At 42.3% G+C, this 19364-nt stretch overlaps 1 protein-coding gene across 1 annotated transcript in view; it reads left to right on the forward strand.

Annotated features, from left to right (window-relative positions):
* The window catches only part of AGPS (alkylglycerone phosphate synthase), a 317568-nt gene that overhangs the window by 98768 nt on the left and 199436 nt on the right, over positions 1-19364 (forward strand). The window contains exons 4-7 of the mRNA XM_077448089.1: positions 6309-6429; positions 10946-11020; positions 17069-17140; positions 18956-19035. Of these exons, the coding sequence (XP_077304215.1) occupies positions 6309-6429; positions 10946-11020; positions 17069-17140; positions 18956-19035 (348 nt within the window). The remainder of the gene's footprint in view (positions 1-6308; positions 6430-10945; positions 11021-17068; positions 17141-18955; positions 19036-19364) is intronic.

Below are 19364 nucleotides of genomic sequence, written 5' to 3' on the forward strand. Positions count from 1 at the left end.
TACATAAATGTTTGCTAGCAAAGGCGTGTGTACAGTACTTTAAAACCAGTTGTTTATTTCCATTGCGCTTTGTTGAATCGTAATTATGCCTGATGGTTAGATACTGCAGGCAAGACTGAGCTCTGTTATTCTGCCAATCTTGTCGGCATTCAGTCTTAAAGTGGTTGTAAACCCTCCCCCCACAACTTTGTCCCATGTAAGTCAGCATAAAAAACCCTAATGAACACTGTACATATCTCCTTACTTGCTTAGTATTGTTGTAATCCTTTTTGTTCTTTAGAATGAAGTCACTGAGCATGCCCAGATCTCCCCTGATTTACGGCACACTCTCTATGTGCTTATCTATCTGTTATCAGGACTTCCTACGGCACAACACTGAACTCCCAGGAGGCTGCTAATCACTCAGAGCTTCCTCCTACACATCATGTGACCTCACATACAGTGTAAAGCAGGGCATGGGACAGAAATAACTGCAGTCTTATCAGCTGAAGCTGATAGGACTCATACAGGCAAACACTAGGTAATCAGCACAAGTAAATACTATGAAATAAAACAAGTCAGCTATGAACAGGGAAGCAGGGTTGCTATAGAAACGTTGGATTGAGAAGGAGGCTTGGTTAACAGTACAGGAAGTGCTCAATGTAAGGGCGAAAATATACTCCACTGTGGACTCAGAAAACAATACTTAAGATGGTGCTGCCTAACCCCTGGAAACAAGATTTTTAAAGTTTCTTTAAACGGTAAGTAATATGCGATTTGGGCTGGATTACAGTGGCTATAGTTTGATAATTACTTTATTATAATGGACTAAATGAAAAGAAGCATCCAAGTGGGAGAGTTTACTTCCTCTTTAAGCCTAGTACACACTAGTGTTTTTTTCTTTTTTTTTTCTTCAACCCAGCAGGGCTGAAAAAAACAAAAACCTGACAGCTCAGGAGAGGAGCTGCTGTACTAACTATCCAACAATGTTAGTACAGCAACATCCCCATCTGTTCTATTGTGTGCTGATGGGAGCGACCCCCCCCCCCCCCCCCAATCAGAACACTCCGGTCAGCGCTTTCAGCCATTGGCCGATCGCCAAAATGTTTTTTCCGGTCATGCCCCTTCGACAGAAGCCGGCCCGACTCCAGTACAGCAGGGCTGAATGCTGCCTGACATTCGGCTCATGAGTACTAGGCTTTAGGCCGCATGTTTACGTGCACTCGGCGGCAATGTGGTTAATGGCACTCCCACGCATCTAAACACGCAGTACTTTTTGGGTGTGCTTTTGCACCATGTGATTATTTTTTTTTTGTTTATTTTTAAAGGTGCTGTGACCTTTTTCCTGCAGGTACAGCAGCCCATTCAAGTGAATGTGCTGCTGTGCCTGCGCAAACACACGGGCCTCATCGATCACATAGGTGTGAACCAAGTATTAGAACAGGAAGTATTCCTTAACTGATTTTTCAACCTGGTGGACATTTTTTGTGACTAAAGAGATTAGCTCAGACATTCTCAGTCGGGGCTCCATAGAACCCTAGGGTTCCTCCAGAGGTTTCTAGAAGTTCCATGAGCTGTGGCTGATTGGCCTCCCATTTGATGGTGACTGTCTAGTTCCAGGGCAAATGCCATTCGGCAAAGCTAGCTCCAAGACACCAATGGTCTTTTTAGCTGTCTGCAAGAGTGGCATTCTGACCAACACTGTAATGGTTTCATTCTTTCTACTAACCACCAATGTAAGATGCATTTTTCCCCATTGACCCCTGATTAATCGGTTTTACTAAGGGTTCCCCGAGGCCTGAAAATTATTTTAGAGGATCCTCTGGGTTAACAAGGTTGAGAGAGGCTGGATTACCTGCTTTATCCTGTAGTAGAGAAGAAGTTAAGCGATTTTTTGCCTGGTTTGTCAACGGGGCATGGATGGTATAGATGAACAACTCGCTCTCCTTCTCTGTGGCCACCTTTTAAAAAGAAGTTCTAAGTCTATCTAAATACTGCAAAAAACACCCTATATACGTCTGGGGGATATCAAGGCGTATTGACCTTAAAGTGGTAGTAAACCGCTGGCTTTTTTTTTTTTTTTTTTTTTTAAACTGGCAGTCACAATGTGCTAGTGTGCATTGCATACTAGCACAATATATGAAACTTTAGAACGAAGCCTTCCAGCGGCATGCTGTCACCGATGAAGGCGCTTCCATCCTCACTCTGTCTTCCTTCCTGGTTTGCGGACACCAGTAACGTCACCAGCTTCATCTACAGTAAATATCTCCTAAACCGTGCACGTTTAGGCGCCATTTACAGTACCTATAGGTAAGCCTTACTATAGGCACAGGAAAAATTGGGTTAGCGCTAATGGCTAAAAAACACACAGTTCTTAATTGTAAAGTCCATAGTTATAAAGAGTCCATGTATAAAAGGCAGCTCCTCATAGAGTGAAGCATATCTTTTTCAGAAGCAAAAGGGGGTACCAGACTAAGTGTAGCAGGTAAAATACCGCTGAGTTTTATTAGAAAGCGAAATGGCTGCTTACATAAGTAGCAGACAGGTATACATGTTGTGTAACTAGTAGTATCTGGGCCAGGTGAGCATGTACCCGAGTCATCCGCGAAGGTAAACCGCTCCTTAGCCTGGTGTGCCTATACCGGACCGAGAGCTTCTAGCCGAATGGAACTGCAACTTGGCCGGTAGCTCCCAGGACAGGTACACTATCACCTGGCCCACATACTACTAGTTACAAAATGATTACCTGTATACTACTTATGTAAGTAGCCATTTGGCGTTATAAAAACTCTGGTGTTTTTTACCTGCTACACTTAGTCTGATGCCCCCTTTTGTTCTTTTCAATAAAGGCATATGGATATTGGTATTTTATAGGAGAAGGGTATCTGTGTAACCCTCTGTGAAAATAGCACATTTCTACTTAATATATCAGATTATGTAGCCATCAGTCTTACTTCCTTTAAGCAAAGTATGCCAAGTTAATAATAACCAATTCTGCTGTATAATGCTCAAAATATTTTCTGTTTAAGGACATATTGATGTTTCAATGTGTTCTGCTTCACTAACTTTCTAATGCATTCATATATCTCAACTAGGCTTCGATAAAGTAGCTTTTCCTAGTGTAGTATAAGTGTGAGTAATACCAGGCCTATGGAGGAATATTGATCTGCTCTAGGAAGCCTCCCATATTGCTTAGATATTTCTTTCAGGTGTTCATTATGAGCCATGGAGAAAGCAATGATAGTATGTTGCAGCCTGCAACAGATGTATAGAACTTAGCACATCTTCTTCACTTTTTTAATTATGATCCACTTTAATGCCAAGTTTTACGCTGTTTCCACTTAGCTGTAAAGAGGCGTCTAGCAGCAATTTGTGGAGATGTCATAAATGTAAGATGCAAGCCCTGTCTACCTTTCCTACTACTTTTTTTTTTTTTTTTCCCAAAGCATTTCTTATCTCCTTACAGCCTGACTGAATCTTCAGCTAAAGGAAAAACTCCAGCCAAAAAAAGGAACAAGAATAGTATGTTAAAAGATAAAATAACAAAAAGGAACTGGTATATAGGTACCGATTTCTCCTTCCATCACCTTAGATTTACGGACGTTCGTGTCATACCTTGTAGATGCAGGGTAAAATTTGCTGCATCTATTCTAGTGGATCAGTCTGTAGTAACTTGCCTTGTGTAGGGCTCCTACAGCTGCAAAGATCTTGCCACTAAACCCTCTGTTTGATACAGTCCTCTATCTGGCGGTACCCTGAAGAGTTAAACCAATACTCAGTAGATCTCCACTGAAGAGTCAAACCTGCAAGATTAGGCTGGATAGGGCACCACTGATGCCTGTCAATAGCGATCTCTCACCAGTGAGTGAGGCTGGGTTGCTTAAATCATTGTTGAAGAGATCTACTATCTGTGTCATTAAACCTTCAATAGCAGGCAGGGAATTCCCCCATTTTCCACAGTAAGCAGGATGTGGGGCATTTGGGGAACCTTCTCTTAGTAAGATCTGGGCCCGGAATGAGACATCAACATTGTCTCTATTGATTAGGTAGTCTCTTCCGGTAGGCAGGGTGGGCTCTTCTGCAGCTACCCTAGGAAACCTCCTGCTGGGGTGTCTCCATGCCTGGGGCTTCAGTCTGGCTCCTTAGAGCAGATGTTTTTTCTCTGTTAGGGGACCCTGTTCCTGAATCAGTTTACTAGTTTAGGCTTGGTTGGACATCACCTAGTTATTGCTGTGTCCTCTCCTCTGGAAAGGAGTGGGAATTCTCTGACAGAACAAGTTACCCGGCCTCTATGCTGGTTGATACCAAGAGTACTCTCGGCATCATGTCTCTCCTATGAACAATGCATTGGAATCTCTCTCTCCTAATCTAGTAGTCTCTGCACCCAAGGGAGAGTTTTGTGGACCTGGGTTCTCCTTTTTTTTTTTTTTTTTTTTTTTTTTATGTGGCAGAAACCATTGCTCAATAAATTTGTACCCATTTGACTGTTGGCAGGCAACCACTCTTGGTTCTCGCTACAGGTACTTGCAGCTCCAGGTACTTCTGGAAGACTATGTGGGACCTATTTGTGTGGTTGTATTCATGGCCCTACGTTCTGTACTCAGGTTCTGGCAGATCCTGCAGAGTTCCTCTGGCACACCCCAGAGGCTCCTCCGGGCTGCTAGGTTGATGTTTTTCCTTCTTCGTCCTCCTTTGTTGCGTTAACCAGTCTTTTTTTTTTTTTTCCTTTTTTAATCCCTGCCTACCTTTTATGTTTGGATATCTCGTTTGAAATATTGGTTGTTTGCTCTTTCTATTGAGAATTTCCTTCTGAAGGTACTTGTTTGAGGATCCTTTTGTGGACATGTTCTTCTAAGGGGTTTTCCCAGTGTTGACCATACCATGTTGTAGGCCTGTGCTTCCTTAACCGGGTAGTTTTTCCATTTTTGTTTTCTTAAGTTTTTGTTTCACAGCCTCTTGCTGGTTCAGCCCTAAGCCCCATACACACGGTCAGATTTTCTGCTGTTTTTTTCCTTCAGATTTACCAAAACCATATAATATGAGGTCATACCTTTAGGAGTTTCAGTTTTGTATGCAATCAGGCAGGCCCTCACACTACATGGTTTTGGTAAATCTGAAGACAAAAATCGGCAGAAAATCTGATAGTATGTATGGTGTTTTAGTGTTCCTTAGAGTGGATTCATTCATTCGTCTGGTGATCTCTTCTATCCTGGTTATGTGTGTTGGGTTGATGCCCTGTGGCCTCTCCTTGGTAGTTGGCCCTCCCCCCTTTATCCTGTAGGGGGCTTCTATTTCATCTGATTAGATTTGTGTGTTCTTCAAATGGTTTTGAGTTGCAGTCAACTTAACTTAATGTAAGATCTTCTTAGATTCCATTGGGGGACACCGCTAACATCCCTGTGGTTTTGCTCTTGCCTTCAGTACTTCTATTCCACTAAACTGAGCCCTGTTGAATATAGGAGGCTTACAATGTCCAAACCTCCTATAGGCGGTATTATAACTGTACCTGAATATTTGTCTCCCTTCTAGAAAAAAAAAAAAACATGGTTTTAGTGATTACGGGCATTAATTTGTGTCCTTTTTATATCTATCTTGAATTCAGGTTTACATTGGCTAGTAATGTGGTGAAAATAAAATGTGTGCAGTGTCTTATGCTGTGTTTGGATCTGTGTACGGTGTTAAGGCAACCCATTCAATATGAATAGACTGCAGATGAACCTAATCATGGGCAAAACTGCTCCTGATACTTATTTGCAAAGTAAAACTAGGTTTAATTCAATTTGAGCAACACCCCAGCGCACCAACACCATCCTTATAGGTTATAATATCCTTTCCCTGGCTCCTCTGTCTGTTCCTTCCCCAGAATGGTGGATGTTCCTGTCCACCTTTCTTTTCCTTAGTGCAGAAGATCAGTTTAGATGTGGTAGATCAATTTATATAGACTATTAGCACCATTGTAGACCACTCTGCTGCAAACTTGAAATTGCAGCATCCAGAGCATCATCTGCTGGCTTGAGGTGATCAGTCCAAATATTACATATTAATACTTCTTATTTACCTCACTAATATATTTTTGTATAATACACAATATAGTAAGGCTGTCTTTATTATTATGACCTACATGAAGATCGGATCACATTTTGGAGTCATTCAGATTAAAACGTTTATCGTTTGTATAAGAAAACACTAGGTTGGCAACTTACCAGCAAACTTTTAAAAACTGAAACACAAGGTTTTGGTGGATTGACCCTTTGAACATCTTTCTTTTCTATTATTTGAACACATTGCAAGAGGAATGCGATTGCAAATCACCTATGTTTCTTTATCAGGCATCTTTAAATGTAAGTGATGCTCCACCAGCCATTTTAAATGAAGGATTTATCCAGGACGTTAAAGCCATCGGCATTCCATTTTCTCATGATGTTGAGGATCGAGTTTTCCGAGCTCATGGTAAGAGCAATTCTTGTCTGTGCTGTAAATCATATTTATCGTGTAATTGGTGCCTTCCTTCAATTCGACTCCTTATGATAATGCAGATTTATTTCTTTTAAACGGAAATCCAGTATTTAACATGTCGCACCAAGTTGTTTTTAGACAATACAAGGTAGTATAACTTACATGTTGTAATGGATATAATAACAGTCGGTCTCAAACTACCTGCATTCCATTATGAAAAAAAAAAAAAACATATAGGGAGAGTGCTGATTTAAGGTAACGGACTGAAAACAATAAAAAACAATACTTTGCAGTATTGTGAGGGATTGGCCAAATCTGTAGGTACAATTGATACATCGGTGTAGGATGAACTATCATGTGCACAAGAGCGGTTCTAAAGTATGGAGGAATTGGAACCCCTGTCTTCTTTTTTTTTTCTTTTTTTTCTTTTTTTCTTTTGCCATTTGTATCCCTATTGGGTTATTTTTTTGCCCTTAATTGCCATTAAGGTAGTCCATTTATTTTGAAAGCACCCTCAGTGCCACTCAACGCACATAAAATTGCACTTGCACTGTATTTGGCAGAGCACCACAACACACAAAGCATTCACATCTGCATCTTGGTGTGCTATAATTTTATTAATATTATTCAGGATTTATTCTGATATGTTTTGTTTTTATTGTATATGTGCATTGGGGTGAAACACGGAATGGAATGGAATGGCAGCACACCACTAATCGTATATACAGCCCAGTTGTAATGTGTGTTATCTCAAATGCTAGTGCGTTTAGATTTACTACTCCTGCACAGAATGTATAACTGTACATCACATAGACCGGCGTTTTGTATGCTGTCGGCACCCAGTGACAATTTCCTGACCACTGCATGCAACTGTAGTGTAAATCGCTTCTGTACCACCTACCGCATATATACTGCGTCAGGGCGGCCAGGCTGTGCAAAATCACGTACCTGTACGTGATTTTGTGCACACAGTGTAGGGGGCTCACATGGCACCGGATCACCTCTCCCGCTGCAATTGGACATGGCGGTAGCCAATCATCGGGTTCAGCGACCTCGATAGCCACAGCAAACCACTGATTGTTCTGTGGAGAGATGGAGCAGCAGTGTGCTTGTAAACAAGGCAAACTGCTGAACTGTCAGAGAGCAAAAGATCTTGTGCTTCAGCCAAGCTGAAACACAAGATCTCTTTTTTCCTTCAGTGTATCCGTCCCCCACACAGTTAGAAAGCACCTCCCCAGAGACACACTTAACTTTGATCGTCCCTGCCAGTGTCATTCATACAGCGATAAGTGCATATTATTTTTTTTTATTTTTTTTTAAGCACTGATCACTGTATTGGTGTCACTATTCCCCAAAAAGTGTCGCTTGTCCAATTTGTCTGCCGCATTTTTGCAGACCTGCTAAAAATCGCTGATTGCTGCCATTACTAGTTAAAATGAAAATAAAAACGCCATAAATCTATCCCATATTTTGTAGATGCAATAACTTTTGTGCAAACCAATCAATATACGCTTAATGCAAGTTTTTTTTATTTTTATTTTTTTTACCAAAAATATGTAGCCTAAACTGATGAAGCAATTTATTAGGTAATTTTTTTATAGCAAAAAAAATGTTTTTTTTTTTTGTTATTGTGCAAAAAATTAAAACCAGAGAGGTGATCACACGCCACCAAAAGAAAGCTCTATTTGTGAGGAAAAAAAATGCATTATTTGAGTATAGCTTCGCATGACCGCACAGTTATCAGTAAAAGCGACGCTCTGCCGTATCACAAAAAATGGCCTGATCATTAAGGGGATAAACCTTCCGGAGCTGAAGTGGTGTGTCTGCAAAATTTCTCGGTTAAGAATAGATGCTGCAGAGTGAACTTTATCTGTATGGTAGACTCAGTTATCCATTGTGACCCGGCATGCTAAATGGTATATCATTTAGCACAGGGCTCGACAAACCCCAGGCGCCAGGTCTCCAATGCGACCAGAAAACGCAACACAGCGCCTAAGCTGCCACCAGCCAACTCACTATTGATGCCCGAGACATGCAACGCATTAACACTGACTGCCGTCGTCCTCCCTTCTCCACACTCAGCGGCTCTGGCAAGCATCAAGCGCCGCGCTAAGTGTGTGAACCTGACAAGCAACTGAGAGAGGAGGATCTGTCAGATTTCAGCTTGATGTCGGGGGTGGGCGTGACCCGGCCGGAGTGGGCGGGGCCCAGCAGCTATCAAACACCAGCCAATGGGATCTGGGCGGGCTGCTACGTGTATGGGGCCCGCTCCTTTTCTTAAGCAGCCCAATCGTTGGCTGGTGTTTGATAGCTGCTGGGTCCCGCCCACCCCGACATCAAGCTCAAATCTGACAGATCCGCCTCTCTGTCACTTGTCAGTTTCACACCTCGGCTGGGTCCCGCCCACCCGCGACATTAAGCTCAATTCTGACAGCTCCTCTGTTACTTTTCAGTAATGGAGTGCTCAGTGTGAAACCTACCAGTGCCAGCACCAACCAGTGCCACCACCAATCAGTGCCACCTGCCAGTGCCGAGTGTCACCGCCAATCGGTGCCATCTGCCAGTGCTAACCAGTGCCACCGCCAATCGGTGCCACCTGCCACTACCAATCAGTGCCACCTGCTAACACCAACCAGTGCCACCGCCAATCAATTCCACCTGCCAGTGCCACCTGCCACTGCCAACCAGTGCCACCTGCCACTGCCAACCAGTGCCACCGCCAATCGACGCCACCGCCAATCGACGCCACCTGTCAGTGCCACCGCCAATCAGTGCCACCTGCCACCGCCAATCAGTGCCATTGCCAACCAGTGCCGCCACCAACCAGTGCCACCGCCAATCAGTGCTAACTAGTGCCACTTGCCAACACCAACCAGTGCCACCGCCAATCAGTGCCACCTGCCAGTGACAACTAGTGCCACCTGCCAGTGACACTGCCAAGCAGGGCCACCTGCCAGTGACACTGCCAAGCAGGGCCACCTGCCAGTGACACTGCCAAGCAGGGCCACCTGCCAGTGACACTGCCAAGCAGGGCCATGTGCCAGCGCCACCTGCCAGTGCCAATCAATGTCACCTGCCAGTGCCATCTGGCAGTTCCATGTGCCTGCCAGTGGCAACCAGTACCATCTGTCAGTCCCAAACCAGTGCCATCTGCCAGTGTCAGCCAGTGCCACATGCCTAAGCCAAGTAGTTCCATCTGTTGCTAGCCTTGCTCTTCCTGGTCAGCCCATAACCCTGATGTAACAGCATTACATTGGAGTTATTGACTGGGTGCTCCGTTGTGAGTTAGGGATAGGGGGTGAAAATGACTGGCCTTATCCCGGGAGCTGACAATCCATACCACTCTAAAAAAATAAAAAATAAATAAAAAACTGGCTCCTAAATTCAAAGCAAACTTGTCAACCCCTGATTTGGCGCCCATGTACATTAGGTGGCAGGAAAGAATGACATAACTGCTGGCAGAAAAAAAAATGCATAAAAAAGGCGCCTATCGAGTGTATTGTACGTGCTTTTAGGCGACTTTACGAGAGTTTGTCTATAAGCGCTTTCCCCCAAAACGCTGGAAAAAATTAACAATTCATAACAAGGCACCTCAAGCATTTTTTTTTTTTTCTGCCCAAAAGCTTCTCTGGAAAATGCACTTGTGATGTGTGGTTTTTTGTTTTTTGTTTTTTCAGCCTGTAAACACTTCCCTACAAATATGCCTGAAAATGCTCAAATGTGCATGGACACATAAGCTAACATCGTGTTGCTTCTACAGTCTGGAAGAAAAAATGCCAAATGCCTATATAAGCCCAGTGTGCATGAGGCCTTGAGGCCTTAAAGGGTTTCTAAAGACAAAAGGTTTTTTGATCCTAATGCATTCTATGCTTTAAGATAAAAAATCCTTCTGTGTGCAGCAGCCCCCCTAATACTTGCCTGAGCCCCCTCTCGATCCAGCGATTTTTTTTATTTTATTTTTTTTATTTTTTTTGCCTGGGACTCTCCCTCCTGAGAGGCCATTGGCTCCCACTGCTGTCAATCAGTCAGTGAGCCAATGAAGGGGGCGGGGTTGGACAAACTGAGCAGCAGCTCGGCTTGTGCCACCATAACAAGCTGCTTGCTGTGGGGGCACGAGGGAGGGGCCAGGACCACCGGCAAGGGACCCGCAAAGAGGAGAGTCAGGGCTGCTCTGTGCAGTGGTTTTGCACAGAGCAGGCAAGTAGAACAGGTTTGTTATTTTTAAACCAAGAAAAAACATGACTATAATATCACCAAGCTTCAGATCACTGAAAATGAGCCTAAAAAAGTGGTTTGATTTGTATGGAAGCAAAATGAGGCGCAAGGCTAAGACTTGTGTTCCACTAAGTGACAATATATTAGAAAAGATCTGCAACATGAACATAAAATATCTGTCCTCCATAGTACACAGTATACTTTTAGAAGTATTTTCCATTTGCGGGCTGGGTGTTAAGTCCGGCATGATTACTTCTCTATTCTAATGTTTGTGTATAAATGTGTTCGTCTCTAGGTCATTGCCTGCACGAAATGTTTACACTCAGGGAAGGAATGTTTAAAAGAATTCCAGACATCATTGTGTGGCCACGTAAGTATGCAGGACCTAATTTCTGATCACTTCAGTAGGGACCTACTCATTGACCTCTTATGTTACAAAACTGTATCAGATGCCTGCTTTGTGAGACTGTAATCCATTTTAAAATTAGAAAGGACCGTCTACCTAGAACTGATGTTTGTGGCTTGGGTAAATTGTCTGTCTGTTGGTCCGATATGTGTTATAGGGAAGGGTCTGTGCCGTATGTCTCAGACATTTTCATTGCTATCCATGTAATAAACATATACTAACATAAAATTTAACAGGAGCATTGTCCCCATCATAGTTGTTTATAACCAAAGATAATTTTATTGTGTGACTTTTTAGGTACCAAAAAATACACAAGTGAAGTAAAAAAAAATTTTTTTATTGATTACATAAAATCTGAATCCCATTATTTGTGATTAATTTTAGCTTTCAAGTAGATACCCTGACATGTTTCACCTTCTATGGCTTCTTCAGGGAGATTTATTGATGTCATGAAGCATATGCATTCATCCTGAATCTTATCAGGTGTTCACAAAAGACCATGTACTATCTTATGTAAAACCATAATCAAAGTCATACAGAAAACTCAATACAATGAGAAAAAGGTTACACCTGACCGCTTTAGTAGGTCTAAGCGGTATATCTGCACACATCGGGAGAGCCACTGGAAGCATCCCACCAAACTTGAAATTGAACGTTATGTTAATCTAAATGTTGTTCATTTAAAAAAATTAGTGGGCAGCTCCCAGCAAATTTTAAATGGCTCTACTACCGTGTACCTGATGAGATGAATGTATACGCTTCATGTAGTCAACACATCTACCTGAAGAAGCCAAAAAAGGTGAAACATCTACTTGGAAGCTAAAATGTATCACAAGGACTACAACTGTTGTATTACCTAAAAAAAAATCCCATGAAAAAGTTTTGGTTGTTTATAAATTGCTATACATGTGCCAGTAGGATTATAAATTAGAACAGAAATCGCACTTCAGATGCAACTTGGTTGTAGTGTGTAGCCTCCTTACAAATACAGCGAAGACCTCTGTTTTTTTTTTTTTTTTTTTTTTAATAATACACCTCCCACACATGCCCTTTCATTGTTCTACGTAAATTGATCAGCTGTTTGCAGTCTTCTCTTTTTGCTCTTTAGGTACATAGAGGCGCAGGAAGTTATTGGTCAAGCAGTGATGGTGTCCTATCATATGCAGTCAGTGTTTGTGACCTTAGAAGGCTGCAGCTGTCTGATTATAAAAGCGGACAGTGCAGTCTCCACCATCCCTGCTGTTTAGAGTGGATGCAGGAATCTACTGATGGACAAGCGAAATCTGAGTGCATATGGCTAGCTGCTGACCAAATAATGCTGGCATTTTGGCCAATTAAGCAGAAATTCTAACCATGGGTGGCCCTGTATGCACCACCCAGCCCGACAAAAGTCAGTTTAAAAATTGATTGACCAAGGTGGGAAATTATCAGCTGAACAGTAATTGCAACCTAGCAGATGTAGTCACTTTTTGTCAGACAGAGGCGAAAGAGTGGTCCCAAGTGCCACACATCTCACAATACCCTGCATGAATGGTAAGAGCAGCCTCAGCCCAGGCCATGCCAATGACACATTTTGCCTCGCCCAAAGGGCTTAGGCAACCAGGTGAACTGTGCTGGAGATGGCTTGGGCAGAGTCTGGGCGGAGGCTGCTCCTGCCATTCACAATGGCATTGTGGGATGGGCAGCACTCGGGACCACTCTTGCTCCTCTGCCTGTATCTATCGAGCGGAGATGAGCTCTTTCCCTGCCTGCACTCTTGGCAGTTGTTGGTGGATGAGGACTGACAGGAGCCTGGAGCATCACCCCTCACACTTTGTCAGGGCCAATGCATTCAGGTGCCCCATGACTGCTGAATACAATAGATGGCAGTGGTGATTGATTTCTCTTATTCAGCCGGCAGACTCAACAAGAGAAATTGAACCCTGTATGGCTAGCCTTCTAGATGGGTAGTAGGACCACACTTTTAGTGTGTTGTGTATGTGGTGGAAAGCTTCTATGTATATTTGCAAGTTTATGCAACAAAGCCCACTGTTTTTATTGTTTTGATGGAAACTGTTTTCATTTAGGTTCCTCTAACTGTCCAGCTGGGGGAGTACAGTGGTGTCTGTTTTGATACACTTGCAGTTAATTACCCCTCCTCGTCAGTATAAATAGAAATAATACACTTACCTGTATGTAGAAAGGTATCGAATACAAGCAGTGCAGATGTTTATAATATTTGCTACAGATTAATTACTTTTATACAAAAAAATTATATAGGTAACAAATGTATGCCCAGATAAACAGTCGGCCAACTCTTCTTCCTTTTTATTACTTAACACAAAAGTAATAAGTGATAAATGTATGGCCAAGTAAAAAGGAAATTAGTTGGTAAATGTTTACGGCCTGCTCATACCTGTCTGTTGTGCACTAAAACACATGCAGTTTACTGCTTTATAATGCTCTGTGTGGCTAATTCACATGGATTCATCCAAGGTTGGCACATTCTTAAATACGGATTTTACGAATACTGTCTGCATTTACCCATGTCAAGTGCAGACAGTACTATGAACTTTGCTGTATATTGGCTTATAAAAGAAGTATTTGCTGCTTCTGCCTTATTAAAGCGATGCTCCATCCAAAAGGGGAAGTTCCACTTTAAGCACTCCCTGCCCCTCATGCCACATTTGGCATATCATTTTTATTTATTTTTTATTTGGGGGGGGGGGGGGGGTGTTTAAGAGTGGGATACCTAGTTTTGACAGGTATCCGCTCCCACTTGGTGATCCGAGCGGAAGTTCTCCTCTCCCCATCAATCCCTTCAGTCTTCTAGGACACGTCACAGGTCCCAGGAGATTGCCTGACCATTGTGGAGGTGCAGCGTGACTTGCCCATGCGCAGTGCCCGCACTTGTAATGCCGGAGAGGGAGAGAAGCGACGGTTTGGGCAGCAACATTGCTGGACTGTGGGACAGATCATTGTGTGTTTATTAAATGTCAGGAGCTACACTTTTTGTAGCTGCTGACTTTTAACAAACATGAAAACGGCTGGAACTCCGCTTTAAATTTCCCAAATGAATAAGTGGCAATAAGCAATCCTGTTAATCCTCATGAAAAGCTGCTTTTTACTGTATACAAGGTGCTTTGACTGCCCATGTGAAATGGACTGTTAGTTAGCCATGTTTCTCTAGTGATTAGGCAGCGCCAATTAGGCAGGATTGAGACTCAAAGTGGCAATTAACAGTGCAGATATACACAACAGTAATGGTTAAATATTATTAAACACGTCATTATCACTATTGCTATTTAATTGCATGTAGGTTAACTTTGCAAATAGCTCAAGGCCCACTCAGAATAGCCAAATTAGTCATTGTACATTAATTAAACTGAATAAAGATAGTTAAATATTAGCGGTTCTAATTGTATCGCTGTTTTATGCAATTACGCTTGAAACGACTAATTCCTTAAATCTAAATGAAGCACTTGCAGGGAGGTTGTGTAGTACGGTGTATACTGGCTGTCTGGAATTTGATTCAGTTCAGCCTCTCTAGAACAGATCTAAAAAAAAATTTGGGCAGGTTTTAGCTAACACTGGGGATGACGGCCTATTTAATTTGCATGGGCTGCCTAAAACCACATACCTCAGTGAATGACGAGGAGTCCATTGCCGCACACTGCGTTATAGTGTGAACAGGCCCAAAGTCAGCTGTACTTCTTTTCCAACATGATAGATGATCTCTCCTGTGGATGCTAAGTACTCCAGTACATACTTGATGTTGCTAGTTCTTTAGCCCCCCTCTGTTGCCCAATTTGCTGTCAATTGCAAGTCATTAAAAAAAAAATCAGGTTTTTGTTTTTCATTTAAAATAGTATTTTGTGGAAAATTTTAAATTTATTTCACTACAGGCGCAAGTACAGCATAAATCTTCCCCATTGGCAGCTGATTGTCTTCATTAAATCACTTAAATGGGCGCTGGAGCCCGTACTGCACGCAGGAGGCGTTTATTTTGACGTCTGCATCTGCCACCAGCTACCTGCAAGAAGCCTATGAAGGGAGATGCATCAGCTGCACAGACACAGCTGCATGTCAAAATCTGACAGCCTCGCAAGAGTTCTATGGGTCCGAATGCAGACAGGGTGCCAGTCTGAACGATTATTATATGGGATTTATATAGCGCCAACAGTTTGTGCAGCGCTTTACAATATAAAGGGAGACAATACAGCACCAATTCAATACAAGAGGGTTAGGAGGGCCTTGCTGCTGCGAGCTTACAATCTAATAGAGAGGGGATGGTGAAACAAAAAGTAGCAACTGTGAGGGATGAAATGATGAAATAGAAGATTTGGTTGTTGAAGGCAGAATAGGCCTCCCCGAAGACATGAGTTTTCAGGGATCGCCTAAAAGTGGACAAAGTAGGAGATAATCAGACAGCTTGGGGTAGTGAGTTTCAGAGCATGGGAGAGGCTCTAGAGAAGTCCTAGAGATGAGCATGGGAGGAGGAGGCAAGGGAAATAGAGAGCAGGAGGTCTTGGGAGAGGAGAGGAAGGTTGGGTGATATTTGGGGAAAAGCTGTGATTGGCTTTGTATGTTAGTGTTTTTTATTTTATTTTAATCATTGGGCAATGGAAAGCCAGTGGAGGGATTGGTGGAGAGGGTTGGCAGACACGGAACGGTTGGTAAGGTGGATGAGTCTGGCAGCAGCATTCATGATAGGCCAATGAGGAGGTAATTGCAATAGGCAAGGCGACTGATAACAAGGGAGTGAATAGGTTGCTTAGTGGTTTCAACTGTTAAAAAGGAGCTTATTTTGGAGATGTTATGGAGGTGAAATCTGCAAGATTGTCTTACTTGCAACATTTTTACTAATTAAAAGAACCTTTGTCAACCTTTGAATCCCAGAGGAGCCCTTGAAATATTTTCAGATCTCTGGAAACACCCGCTAAAAAAACATGATACCTACTGCTCACAGTACATTAGCATGATCAGGAAGTTGTAGGAAGCTTTACATAAAAGAGGAATGTGGTATTCCAGGAGTATTTGATACCTATGGCAGATTATTGTTAACAAACCCTCTAGAAATATTTTCAGTAATAATCTTGAGATGAATAACACAAAAGAAACAGACAGTAAGCATTGGGGTGTCCCCTATTTTTGGTGGTCATGGTTTAAGGAACCTTCAGCAAACTCAGGAGGAACCCTGGTTGGTAAAGGTTGAATTAAGAAAGTTGACTTGGCATCTGCTTTTATCCCTTTTACATTTTTTTCCCTGCAAACTAAGAATGCCTTAGAAATACAAATTCTTAAAGCTCTTAAGAGAGACTCCTACTGTGGAATATTATCCTTCCATTGAAATGGTTTTTCATTATGTAACAAAGTAAAGCATTGCTTTAATTTAAAACAGGATACTGGTTACAATAAAGGTCGTGATCCCAAGAAAATTGGGACGGAAGACCAATAGGGGGCATGGAGTGCTTTCAGATTGATTTCAGTTGTGCAGTTAGTAAAGAACCCCCCCCCCCCCTACAATGTATTTCATTTTGTGTAGAAGTCAAGCTAATTTATGGCACGTGATTTTGATAAACTAGAACTGCTAGGCTCAGAAATATGTTTTTGTTTTGTACCATGCCTGGTAATGCAGGCTCAATTTAATAACAATGTATTAAAGGAGTGGTAATTTTTAAAGCTTAGTAGTCTATATAATCCACCATATTTCACTTCACCAAAATTTGTTAAAGCAGCACTCTCTTCTTGCCAAGGGCTATTACTGTTTACCAATTTGAACAAGCTTGCAGATGACATCTCAATTAGATTATTTCCTCAACAATGCTTCCCTACTGTCTCATACCTTCCAGCAGAAAGTATGAAGCATTAATATGCAGAAAAGTATTAGTTAAATGACCAGCATTTTTTTCACCGCTACTTTTCCAATACAGGCTTTTCAAAATAACAAGTGCAGTCAATTAGAGTTTGGATATAAGGCTTATTGTGGTAGAACGCTTCTGTAAGAAAGACTTGTATTTTTCACTTGTGCAGAATGTCATGAAGATGTAGTACAGATTGTGGACCTGGCCTGCAAACATAACGTCTGCGTTATTCCATTTGGAGGTAAGTTTGTGGTCTGTGTTGGCTATCATTTTTTTTTTTTAAGTCTTTCTCCCCTTTAGTATGTTTAGGGCAGTAATATACATTTGTCGATTCCACCCGTCATCTAAGGGCTCATTTACACTTGCTTCGACTTGAACACATATAAAAGCGCCTACTGCTTTCACATGCTTTTTTTTGTGATGCTTTTTCTTGTGATGCTTTAATGAAGCTTGGCAAATGCCGTGTGTGTGTTAATTTTCTATTTGTTTTAAAGGGCCCAATAGAACCCCGGTCTTAGTAGTATCCCTGTTCAGCAGATCCCCAGCTTATTAGTACCCCCAGCTCTGCTGATGCCCTGGTCGGTGGTAACCCCCAGCTCTGCTGATGCCCCGGTCGGTGGTAACCCCCAGCTCTGCTGATGCCCCCGGTCGGTGGTAACCCCTAGCTCTGCTGATGCCCCGGTCGGTGGTAACCCCTAGCTCTGCTGATGCCCCGGTCGGTGGTAACCCCCAGCTCTGCTGATGCCCTGGTCGGTGGTAACCCCCAGCTCTGCTGATCAATCTCACTCTGGTCCCTGCACACCTCACGCTATATTGCTTGCTATATTGCTCCCATGCTGTGTGACATCTGCTACTTTCTTTTGCTCCGGTCCCCCAGCTGATCTCTGCTGCTCAGTCCTCGCTCTCCGTTCCCTGCTCACCTTCTGCTTTAGCATTCCCATGTTGCACACCACATGTACTGTCTGCTAGTTGCTCTGCTCTGGTCCAGACCCCACTAACCTTCCTGCTGCTCCACGCTGCACACCAAATGTGACATCTGCACCAGACACTTCTAGGATCTATTCGCATGAACTGAAAGTGACTGCTGATGTCTTTGCGATTCGTTTGTTGGTTTCCCAGTGCACCCTGGGATATCTCATACCTGGAATACCAACAAAGCAAAGCTAACTGAATATAAGCCTCTTAAAAGCTGCAGATGCTGTTAGTGAGCTCTGTCATAGACTTCCATGGTGGCAAACGCAACGCATAAATAGGACTGTAAGCTTCCCATTTTATTTAGTCAGGGGTGCTTTAAAAAAAATGCCAATGCCAAATGGACTGAAAACTTGAATTCAGGGCTTGAAGTGTCAGTGGTTTATTCAGCATTTATTTAAATTATCTGTGTGTGCTTTGCTTGGCTGTACTACACCCTGCCGTGGCTACTTATAGATACTCTAGCTTATATATTTCAGCTCAACAGAACATAGTGCAGGTGGATGGTGGGCTGCGAGAGCATGTGTTCATGTGGTTTGGCATAGACTCATTGACTTCTGTGAAGGTTGAGTGTTGATGGCCGCTTTATAGCAAGACCGGGCTAATGAGGCTTTATTTCCTTTATTGTATATAGCAAGTTCTCAAAAATTATACTCAGAGGAAGAATAGAAATGGATAACAGAAAATATTGAAAAGGATTAATGCAAACTTATTCAGTCTCATAGATGTTACTGAATGTAGATATTAAATATTTGTGACCCGACTTTAAACCTGAGCCTAGAAGTGAAACATGTAAAGCATTTGCCATAGAAATGGCTTTTTTCAACTATAACTTTATACTGCTTAAATTGAAGGTATACAGGAAAGACACGAGGTCCATCAAAGATTAAATGACAGGCGTTACATTGGTGTATTAGAAGGTTATTTGATCTCCATGTGCCCCTAGTATGAGACCCCTAGTCCATTCATGTCCACATCTGACTGAATCACTACATCCTGTTGTGTCAGCCACCCTGGTTACCAGTGTCTTCATTTCAGTAAAATGGATTTGTTGTGATATATGAACATTTGCTTTGTAATGCAGGTGGTACAAGTGTATCTAATGCGTTGGAGTGTCCTGAAGATGAGAAAAGAACCATCGTCTCATTAGATACTTCGCAGATGGTAAGTTGAATAGAACTCTGGATCTCTTGTTAGTAAATATATCCCTTCTTATTATGGTAAGTTTTTAGAGGATAATTAAAATGGGTATAAATAAACATTTTTTTTTTCATCTTTGCTATTTTCATGTAAATTTTATGCCAAACACAATTTTTTTCTGATGGCCATGCTTTTTATGTAATTACTGTCTGCTGGCTTTGTAGTATTCTTATTTTTCACGACTGTTTTTAGCTAATTGTTCTGAAGGCATATTTATACACAGTAATTGTATTTTAAATGGGTGTCTCTTATGTGAACACAATTTGAAGAGAGCTTGCAAGATTTGCAAAGCC

Source organism: Lithobates pipiens, unplaced genomic scaffold, assembly GCF_037356315.1.
Source record: "Lithobates pipiens isolate NorthernLeopardFrog02 unplaced genomic scaffold, aLitPip1_a1.2 Scaffold_22, whole genome shotgun sequence".
NCBI lineage: Eukaryota > Metazoa > Chordata > Amphibia > Anura > Ranidae > Lithobates > Lithobates pipiens.